An 11595-nucleotide genomic window follows, 5' to 3' on the forward strand; every position below is an offset into this window, starting at 1 on the left:
AAGAAAAGAAGAAAGAGTCTGTGAGAAGTGTAGGTAAGTGCTGAGTACAGAATGTAGAAAGCTGGCGCCGAGCTAGAGACAGCCGACTGACTGGTAAAAGAAGAAGCTGAGATGAGAGGGGGGTTGTGGGTGGGAAAGGAGGATGGTGGGGTGGAGGAGGTTTGTGATTAGTGCCAAAATCAGAAGCAACCCAGCGTGTCTCAGCAACGCCGCGCCATTTCGATTCCAGTCCCTCTTGGGGGGATACGCTTTCTCGTAACCAAGTCTAGCTCCAACTTTCAGTTTCACTTTTTTGCTTTTCTTTTTTTGTTCAAAAAAGAACTGAAGTTTTCGAGGGTCCTTTTCGACAGGGATGAGAACCGTGTTTTGATGGCCGGGGAACATGGATAAAGCTAAACAAGTGGTGACTAATTCGATGAATTCGACGACTGCACGCTGAAGAAGGGCTCGGTGAAAAGGGAATATGGATTTGCATAAAAGTGATGATTTATATAAAAGTGGTGTTCCAAAGGAAAATGCTGTAAAGAAGGAGTATAAAAACACGTGCTCAGTTTACAAAAGGTGATTTTTTTTGTATCAAAGCCGAGATATATCTTTGATGTGAAGTCGAGTGTGCAACGTGTTCAGGGAACATCAGTGTTTACACCGGCACGGTTGGCCTAGTGGTAAGGCGTCCGCCCCGTGATCGGGAGGTCGTGGGTTCGAACCCCGGCCGGGCGGGGATGTAGCTCAGTCGGTAGCGCGCTGGATTTGTATCCAGTTGGCCGCTGTCAGCGTGAGTTCGTCCCCACGTTCGGCGAGAGATTTATTTCTCAGAGTCAACTTTGTGTGCAGACTCTCCTCGGTGTCCGAACACCCCCGTGTGTACACGCGCAAGCACAAGACCAAGTGCGCACGAAAAAGATCCTGTAATCCATGTCAGAGTTCGGTGGTTTATAGAAACACGAAAATACCCAGCATGCTTCCTCCAAAAACGGCGTATGGCTGCCTAAATGGCGGGGTAAAAAACGGTCATACACGTAAAATTCCACTCGTGCAAAAAACACGAGTGTACGTGGGAGTTTCAGCCCACGAACGCAGAAGAAGAAGAAGAACCCCGGCCGGGTCATACCTAAGACTTTAAAATTGGCAATCTAGTGGCTGCTCCGCCTGGCGTCTTGCATTATGGGGTTAGTGCTAGGACTGGTTGTTCCGGTGTCAGAATAATGTGACTGGGTGAGACATGAAGCCTGTGCTGCGACTTCTGTCTTGTGTGTGGTGCACGTTATATGTCAAAGCAGCACCGCCCTGATATGGCCCTTCGTGGTCGGCTGGGCGTTAAGCAAACAAAACAAACAAACAAAAATCAGTGTTTACACATTTGCAAATCGATGGTGTGCGTCTCTGTGTTGCCGGTTACAGGGAAAAGCACTGATGTAGCGTAGATATATACACACAGGAACATGGAGCTGTGATTGATAGGTCGTGCAACAGTAAGATGTGATTCTGAGGCAGAAACAGGTGTAAGGTGTTATGTTATGCTAAGGGAAAATAGATGTGTAATACATCATGAATAATCTAAACTGCAATAGTTTTTATTTTAAGAATATCTAAAATCGTGGTCGTTTTTCTTCTTCAAAGAATGGTCTTAGTTTTGCAACGCTGTGTTTTTGTTCAAGAGGTGTAGTTGTAAGTTTAGTCTTATTAGTTTCAGACACGAGCATTTTTGCGTACATTTGATTTTTGTCCGTAAATGTCAATTAAAGCCCTTTCAGGCTCCGATCTTGTCTGTTTTTGCAGAGAGTAGGCTTATCTGTTTTTTTAGTGGCACAATTTCTTCGAACAGAATAGAAATGTCAGTGCTTCCGTAGAAATATTTGATTTTTAGAGCATCTTAGCAATCTACAACAGTTTATGTGAGAGAGAAAAAAACCTGAAAAAAGCATGCACTTATGACATGATGTGAATTAAACTGAACAACCGGGGTTTCGCTTTTTGCACAGAGAGTACATAAATCTACAAGGCCTGTGCGTGATCTTACAAATAATCGGCAACATTTGCGAGACAACGAAACGGTAGCAACAGAAAGAAAAGTTTTAATGTATGCAACGATTACTCTTCATAAATGATTGCATCAGAATTCCTCTCAACTGACGAGGATAGGTCGCGATACTTGCCAACTGATTCGAAACGGAAAAACGTACGTTAAAAAAAAAAATTATGCACAGATGACATTTCATAAATAAACGCGAAAGGGTTGATGTCAATTGAAGAGAACATGTCTTTATTCTTACACGGACAGCACACACCCGCAACTGTCAGTTTGGCAGCACATTCATTTGAAAGGTCTTTGAAAGGTTTCTGTTCTTTTAGCGTATCATCAACTCATGTCCCTAAAAGGAAAAGTTCCTGTGAGGACGTTAAGGACCCCCTAGTTAGTGAGGTTTCTGTTCACAGGTAGAAAAGCAAGGTTTTCATGCACGAACAGCCACTCAGAGCTGCCTAGATTCTGTGCATAATCTGTGTAATCTATGTGATCGCAAAAAACCCCACCTGATTTTCACAGGAGGAAATCAAGGCTTAGATACATGCGGCACAGAACTCACTAAGTTGCAAAGAATCTGTTCAATCCACATGATCTGTATGTATGATCCAGAAGAGAATATATTTTTTTAATATTTGCCTGGAGCACATAGTCGACATGACCACGACCACGAACCGGATGCTCTTGACAAGAACAATGGTTTGTGTACATGCACAAAACACATAGATAAACAAACAGAATGTGCAATATGTACGCTCCGTGTAATCTCGAGAAAAAAGGGTTTTCATTGAAGTGCAGAGCACATAGACCTATGACCGGCACGGTTGGCCTAGTGGTAAGGCGTCCGCCCCGTGATCGGGAGGTCGTGGGTTCGAACCCCGGCCGGGTCATACCTAAGACTTTAAAATTGGCAATCTAGTGGCTGCTCCGCCTGGCGTCTGGCATTATGGGGTTAGTGCTAGGTCTGGTTGGTCCGGTGTCAGAATAATGTGACTGGGTGAGACATGAAGCCTGTGCTGCGACTTCTGTCTTGTGTGTGGCGCACGTTAAATGTCAAAGCAGCACCGCCCTGATATGGCCCTTCGTGGTCGGCTGGGCGTTAAGCAAACAAACAAACAAACATAGACCTATGTAATCACAACACGGGGTTTGCTGACAGGAGCGCTGTTCTGATACATGCACAGAGCGCGCAAATATGCCCAAAGATTGCTGTCTGCATGATCACGAAGAAGGGATTTTAATACATAAAATACTGCGCACATCAATCTGCAAAGTCTGCATGATCGCAAGTTGGTTTTCTGTTGGCATAAGACAAGTTTCAATGCATCCGCAGAGAATAGGGCCTACATATATATGTTATCCAAGAGAGTTTGTCTTCGCTGTAGATATGATCTACGTGATTACAAATCAAGGAGTTTTAGTTCATGAATGCACTAGCACATATAAATCTGCGTTTGGTCTGTGTGGTCGCAAAACGATTTCTTCTACCAGGCTAAAAACAAATCGGGAGGATTTGCACATATTATGTCTAATCTGCACAAGCTGCGTATGATCACGAATAAAACCGTGTTGATGTATTCACCAGCACATAACTGTGCGAAGTCTGTGTGGTCGCAAAACGATTCCTATACGAAGGGTAACACAGTTCTAGTGCATGCACAGAACACTAGGATTTGCAAATAAAACCTGTTTTATCTGTACGATCTGCTTGATCACAAATGGAGTCAAATTTAAGTCATGCACTAGCACATTACAAATCTGGGAAGTATGTGTGGTCGCAAAACGATTCCTTCTCCCGTGAGAAAAAAGATGTACTGAGTGCACGCACAGAACACCAGGACTTTCACATGTATAGTCTGTCTAATCTGCATCATCTATGTCTGACCACAATACACCTCCCTGCTACCTGCATGAGTAGGTCAAAAAGTACACACGAGGGGGACATGGATTTGCAAGACGCGCAGAGATAAGCAGAAACGGAACAGTGTGAGTAGAGGTCATACCATAGATGATCACGTACACTTCTCCCTGTTTGGCGACTGTTTCCCTCTAAAGCGTCGGCTACCTTTGATTGGGGATTAAGGGGCAACAGCGTGTGTGTATGCATGTGTACACACTTGTTAACAGGCTGAGGTGAAAGTTTGCTAAGTGTCTTGACAGGAAAACTACGGGTTTTTTCAACAGTCCTGGTGAAAGTGTGCTAAGTCTCTCACAGGAAAGTCAGTGTAAAAGGTGTCAAACCGGTGTCCAACCGACTTTTTTCTTTAAACGAATTTGGGGAAAATGTATGAAGCTACTTGACTGCAAAATAAACGTAATATCAGATTGGCGTCTACAATGTTGTTAACGTTTTTGATGCAAGTTTGCTAAGTCTCTTGAACATGTCTAAAATGTTGTTACTCATTAACAAATTTGGGCGACATTTACGAAGTCTCTCAGCAACAAAATATCCATGGTACTAAACAGGTATCAATGATTGTGTTAACATAGTTTGATAACAGTGTATTAGGTCTCTAAAGAGTCAAACATATTTCCTGTCAAACCGTCGTTTATTATTTTATTCACACACTCGGTGGACGTTATGAGTTCTCGTAAATATACATGTGTGCCAAGCATGCGTCTACAAGTGTACAGATGAAATGCTGACGAAACTAGTTTTGTCAACAATTTCATCCGTCGCGTAACTCTCTACACGGTGAATCAAAGTCTTCAAAGGATCAACATGTTTCTCTTGTTTTCAGTTTCATGTGACTAGGCCTTCACCTTTTCCGATCAGACTTGCTTCTTTTGAAAATGGGAACAGCACAAAAACATTTGTGGACACAAATATCCGTGAATTTGCTGCCTGCGGAAAGAAAGGTGAATTTGTCCGAAGATTAGGTGTCCACTTTTCTTCCACGCGCACGCTTCGAACAGAAAACTCTTGCTGAGAATGACGCAAAATGAGCTTAAAATGTACGTCTCCGTCTAAATATATATCTGCCTGCAGCGTGTACTTTGACCGACGCATGTGTGTGTTGTTGGTGTCTATACCCTTTGAACATTCGCAGTTGTGTTCTGTTGGAGATCCTGGTACTTCAAAGACTGGTGGTTAATAGTCTTGTTGAGTCCAGTTGACGTGTGCACACTGTACAGGCTTGCACTGAAGATTGCATCAGTTTGATTCTCTGTGCATGCGAGTCAGCGAAATTGAAGTATCTGACAGAGGATTTAGTGCAAAGGAAATGTATATACGTTTCGAAAAAACTTGCGTTTAAGATCACTTCAGATTGATCCAACTTGTATGGAGGAGACACACAAAGAGGCATAAATTCAGCAATTTCTTGTGTGAGATTAGATAAACTTGCAAAGCAATAAAGGAATGGTTGTTATCAAGCTTGTGACTTGAAGGGAGACGTATACAAAGTCAGCTACGACGACAGTCTACAGTTTTTTTTCCTGCAAACCATATTGTAGAAGAAAAAAATTAAAGAAGACTTGCAACAGCGTCAAAGTTCTACAGTTGAAAGAAGTTTTGCTTGAATCCAAAATCTTCCATCGTTTCGTATTATATATGCTACCCGAAATCATGGCTGTCAACGGACCTCCAAATCCAGACGTTGGGTTGGTCGAGGACTTTAACAACCTACCATCCGGTGGAGGAGACCCCCAGTACTCTCCCACCCTGGGTACCGTCTCCATCCCCGTGTCTCCACCACCAACCGTCACCGACTCCCCCAGCAAGTCCCCGGGGCCAGTTTCCCCGGGGAAGAAGCGGGTACGGATCAGTGACTCTGCAAGCGTGCGAGTCATCGAGGATCATCACAGCGACCGCCCTCAACATAGAAGTTTTCACTTCAACGATAACAGTCAGAATAACAACAACAACAATAACAACAACTACAGCCTCGCAGCTTCCTACAGCCCTCGCTCCAGAAGGGAGTTGAAATTCAACGGAACGAATTCTGTGGGAGAACACCATAAGGGGAGTTCTTCTTCTCCGCGTGCAAGGGAGTACAATCATGATGACGCGGAAAGGGAGTACTGTAACAGGGAGTACCACGATGGGGAGTATGAGGAGTACACGGAGTCCATCGTCAGTGTGGACCAGTTGACGTTCCCGGACCAAGTACCTCCTACGCCTGTCGAGAAGAGGTATTGTGATTTGCTTGTGTGGTTGTGTATGCTGTGTTGCATTCTGGTTTTTATCTTTTAAAGGCTTGTAGACTGTGGGTTTTGAGTGTTATGGCATTCCAATACCCGCGTCTTCTTATTCGTTTTCTCTACTTATTCCAGCAGTGTCCACTTTTTTGCAGGAGTTCCGGACTGACTATGTCTGTCTGTCTCCCTCTGTTTGTGAGTGTGTGTGTGTGTGTGTGTGTGTGTGTGTGTGTGTGTGTGTGTCTGTCTGTCTCTCTCTCTCTCTCTCTCTCTCTCTCTCTCTCTCTCTCTCTCTCTCTCTCTCTCTCTCTCCCCCTCCTCTCTTTCTGCGCTTCCTGTCATAGCTGCTCTTGCAAAGTTGAGTTTCTCCCATCTTCGTCAACAGGACGACTTTCTCGCCAGTTCTCTGTGCTCCTTTTCTTGGTTAGCTCAATTCCTCCCTCCCTGCCCCTCTCGACGTCCCTCTCCTTAGTAAAAATACGATTCGAGTTTTTACGCCCTCACGGCTTTTGATGTATGCGTGTTTAGGTGGTATCAGCCATCTGCACTTATGGTAGAATGACCAAGATCTTTAACGTGCCATTGTGGTGACACGGGGGTGGGAGATGGATACCGTCTCTGGGTCTGCACATAAAGTTGACCCGTGTCCGTCCCGGCCCGGATTCGAACCAGCGACCTCAACCAGTGCTCTACCACCTGAGCTACCCGGGCCCCCTTCCCTCTCCTTTTCTTCACCCTCTTCTTTGAAACTTTTCTCTGTCGTTTGAGACTGATGTCAGTCCAGGTGTTATTGTTGTTCCGACTTTTAACCCACTTCTGCAGGGCTGCTAACAAGCTGGCAATTAGCCGAACCGTACTCGCCTTAACAGAATAACATCTGTTTCCCATGTAGATGATGTAACACAAAGAAAGCAAAACTTCATGCACTTATTATATAAGCTAGTACACGTTAAACGCTGCATGCATCTTTGCCCTGTAACGCCTCGTAACAATAACAATGCATTGACAGTGTATGTGTTCGTGAGTTTTGGGGGAAAAAAGCGATTATGACAATTACTACATGTTCTATACATGTGTGCATTGTATTCGTAAAAACGAAAGAGAGGGATGGATGACTGAGGAGATCATATGTCTGGATTGTCGATTTTGGCTAGGGTTACTTGATAATATAATTTACCTTGTTGTATTGTGCATCTGTCAGGCAGCTCACCGAAGACTTACCTGTAGTTTATCTGTGCATTGTGGTGATATGTCTGGATTGAGCTTTTTTTCATTCATTCTTGGAAGTTTACCTTCAGACAGTTGTCTGTCGGCTTGACTTGGCCCTGCCATTTTCTTTTCCTTAGTTGTCAGTTTCCATTTGAAAATCTTTTTGTGCATCGCCAACAGCAGGCGATAAATTCAATGAAAGTCGGATTCACGATCAAGGGAATGACGTGGGTTCTGGGAGCTATTTTTCTTTGGTCAAATGTCAGAATAGCAATACAGTTCAGGGATGACTAAGACCAAAACGTAGCTCTAGGCTGAATGTGGGAGATATTCCCAAAGATTGACGACTCAAATTCTCGCTCTAAACGTGACGACATCGACCCCTTTTTCCAAGTAATTCTTTCAGATCTCTGCAGGTGATCCACCCGGAATTGTCTGCGGGGAAAAGTTACAGGCTGGATACTGCGTACCATTACGAGTGTTTAGCAAACTTCCGCTCTCCCCGCGGTCTGTTTGTGTCTTCCCTCAGTCCCAGCTCATAACACACATTCCTCCCCTCCGGGGGGGAGGCTGATGAGTTTCTCTGTCTCTCCGTGCAGCTTTCTTTTCATGCTATAGTTGTTTTTTTAAATCTTCTTTTTTTCTGCCGACTGGGTCTGTTTTAGAGCGTGTTACGAAAATATGGTAATAATACTCCAGTTGTAATGTTGGAACCCAGTTTGTTTTTCTTGAGGCAGATCTAGATGTGTTTACAAAACCAGGCAAGGAATTTTGTGCGTAAAATCTGTCAAATAACTCTCATCGTAACAATTTTCATAATTTGGTGGAATGAACCAAGCAAAATTGTCTTTTTTTGGTTCTGGTTAGGTGTTTGTGTGTTGAAATATCGTGAATGTTCGAGAAAAAATAAGTCTCGAATCATCGGATGACAAATAATAGTTGTTTTAAATCAGCATCGCCTACTGGCCGACATTCTGTGCCTGATGAACTTGTGTTTGGTGGAAACTGCAGATTTTCTGAAGTGGCTACGAGTACCCTTGGCTGAAAGCAAAGTAAGAAGGCAGTCTCTTTTCTTCAGAGCTTCTGCTTTATACATTCTGTGTGCTGGTGGTTTCTCTGGAAGATAGATTTTTTTGGCATGCAAAAATGATTATTAAAACAAGTGTCAGAAAACGCCATGGCTGCTAAGATCTTTATGGTGAAGAGAGAGAGAGAGAGAGAGAGAGAGAGAGAGAGAGAGAGAGAGAGAGAGAGAGAGAGAGAGAGAGAGAGAGAGAGAGAGAGAGAGAGAGAGAGAGAGAGAGAGAGAGAGAGAGAGAGAGAAAGAGAGAGAGAGAGAGCAGACTAGTATACGAACATGTACACTCAGAGAGAGAGAGAGAGAGAGAGTGAGAGAGAGAAAGAGAGAAAGAGAGAGAGAGAACGAACAGACAGACAGACAGACAGACAGATATAATGTAACTTTTTTTCAATACGTTACCAGCAAAACAAACAACTTAGGTATGACATTGAACTCATCAGCCGCAGAGCAGTAGGATATATACATATGATCACATGTGCTCAGGTATGCGTCTTTTTTCCGAACGGCAACATCAACACCGCATTGCTGGTGAAATGATAAACAGATATGCATTGAATATTAAAAATCATCATGTTGATCCCGTGTGACATCTTTATTGGGTTTTCCCTCCGGGCTGCTGCGGCACAGATGGGTGAGAATGAGATCCCCTGTGTATGTTTGGGATGCAGTGACACATGCATATGTTGCACACTGTGCTGAGACAAGGAGTGTGTTATAACCGCTACAGGTGTATTGTCTTTCGCAAGTGATGGGATGTGACAAACATGGAGTGACCGGGGAATTGAGATTCGGCGCTCGAGCGAAATAAATGTCCAGTTGTCTGTTATATACATGCTCGGCCACACACAGACAGACAGACAGACATACTAACAGACAGACACACCGGCACCCACGCACTGGCACCTCTCTCTCTCTCTCTCTCTCTCTCTCTCTCTCTCTCTCTCTCTCTCTCTCTCTCTCTCTCTCTCTCTCTCTCTCCCCCCCTACGCACACACGAAAATCCGCACTTTGATGGAGTTCATTTATCAAGCAACACCCATTCAGTAAAACTAATTGATATTTTTCATTAAAACATTCTCAGCCGCAGCGATGGTTTTAATTGAGTTCGCCCCCAACAGCCGTTTAACTTCCAAACAAAACGGGCTTTGCAACGATCACAGAATCGTTTGAACAGCGCGTTTGATGTGGAAAGAGAACCGTGTTGGGTTAGCAACTCTGTTTGGTTAAGTGTGCAGGCCAATTTCTCCTTTGTTATCATTGTTCCCAAGAGGAGGGAGGCATGCGCGCACAAGGCAACTGCAAGGGGCATTTTATGATGTTAAAAAATCGCACTTAGCCAGCGTGGTTTCTCTGATGCTTAAAAAATGCTCTGCGGTCAGAAAGTGAGGTGTCAGCAATGCTCAAAGATGCATGTTCCGCTGCACTCAACCGTTGTTTGTGCATTTCAGCTGTGAAAAGGGACGTCACGTCCGTCGTTTAATTTATGTTCACATTTAACGCAAGCGGTTACGACGGCGAATGCGGTGGGCAAAGAAGAAGCCTTCACTTTAAACGTAAGACTGAGAAAAAGACAAAAAGAAACTTGAGGCCCACTGAAAAAGATATATGCGTGAAGCCTCTGCTCACCAGCTACTTTAAATTTGCCGACATGGCAGGTAATACTTTTCACAGACTAAAGTTAAGTTTGCATATATGTTTTTGGTTTGAAATATAACAGAGCTGAATATATCAAAGAAAGAAAGTAGATAAACAAAGAAACGAAGATAATAAAGTGCTCAAAGATGCATTTTGGCCCGCCGTCCCGAAGTGCCTCCAGGGAAATGAGGCTTCAACTGTTGAAGTGTTTGTTTCAGAAAATACCCGTTTAAAGGGTATAAAAAGTTGACTAGTCTAAGTGTTTGAGAGAAAGTATTGCCCCCCTCTTCCAATTAAAAAAATAAAAATATGTGACATGCTGGCTGATTGAAACGGTGTACACCAAGTGCTTATCATGCTTCCTCTGCATAACACACCGCAATTAATCTTACCCTGTCAAAGCAATGAGTCGCGCGAAAAACAATAATGATGAGCTGGTGAAACGTGAAGTGTCATGCCGTGCAGGTGTATGTGTAATTTGCACCCTTTGCCACGCTACCCCCTGCATTTAAAAAGTAAAATGAGATCAACGTGAGCAAGCAAGACAATAATGGTGTTACGCAACTCCCGAAATTATGTTCACACAGTTAAATTGGATACGTGGACTATAGGTAAGTAAGCAAGACAATGCCGCTATACAATCAATCAATCAATATGAGGCTTATATCGTGCGTATTCCGTGGGTACAGTTCTAAGCGCAGGGATTTATTTATTTATTTATTTTTTATTTGTTTTAGGTTATGCGATTTATTATGCATTCACATCGACCAGCAGATCGCAGCCATTTCGGCGCATATCCTACTTTTCACGGCCTATTATTCCAAGTCACACGGGTATTTTGGTGGACATTTTTATCTATGCCTATACAATTTTGCCAGGAAAGACCCTTTTGTCAATCGTGGGATCTTTAACGTGCACACCCCAATGTAGTGTACACGAAGGGACCTCGGTTTTTCGTCTCATCCGAAAGACTAGCACTTGAACCCACCACCTAGGTTAGGAAAGGGGGGAGAAAATTGCTAACGCCCTGACCCAGGGTCGAACTCGCAACCTCTCGCTTCCGAGCGCAAGTGCGTTACCACTCGGCCACCCAGTCCCTAATTTGCAACACTCTGTGCCATGATCACGTGCATTTTTATAGTGCAGTTGTAGGTAGGTGAGTAAGGAAGACAATGGCGGTATAGTCTATTTGCGATGTGCACCTGACCTGCGTAGGGGATATCTAACATTGTGCAAGAGAGGTGGACGAAGGTACAGTGGATTAAAGGCACAGTCCTTCCCAGGTAAACGATTCAGCTCTCCATCTCATCAGATCTGGCCAGGTTTTTGCATGGTGGCCATCCCTCGATACACATGCCCACATAAAAAAAAAGAAATTTAAACAAATTTAAATGTTTTCTGTGCGTACTGAGAATTTGTTTATGAATTAATTTCACACATAGCAACTCGTGTCTGTTACAAAACTAATTCATTAAAAAAAAACTTCCCACTCTCCCAGAGCGAACCC

The 11595-nt window shown here is 43.7% G+C and overlaps 1 protein-coding gene across 6 annotated transcripts in view; it reads left to right on the forward strand.

The window, feature by feature from the left end:
- LOC138966907 (uncharacterized) overlaps positions 1–11595 on the forward strand; it is a 272207-nt gene that overhangs the window by 144026 nt on the left and 116586 nt on the right. For 3 of the 6 annotated variants that reach the window (XM_070339301.1, XM_070339300.1, XM_070339298.1), the window contains exon 2: positions 4765–6157. The exons of 1 other annotated variant lie outside the window; for it this stretch is intronic. In XM_070339301.1, coding sequence (XP_070195402.1) covers positions 5577–6157 — 581 coding nt within the window. In that variant the 5' untranslated portion in view covers positions 4765–5576. Of the gene's footprint in view, positions 1–203; positions 562–4764; positions 6158–11595 lie in introns of those variants that run through there. 2 more of the 6 variants (XM_070339297.1, XM_070339302.1) reach the window with 2 other exon arrangements.

The sequence above is a fragment of the Littorina saxatilis genome, linkage group LG5 (assembly GCF_037325665.1).
Source record: "Littorina saxatilis isolate snail1 linkage group LG5, US_GU_Lsax_2.0, whole genome shotgun sequence".
Lineage (NCBI taxonomy): Eukaryota > Metazoa > Mollusca > Gastropoda > Littorinimorpha > Littorinidae > Littorina > Littorina saxatilis.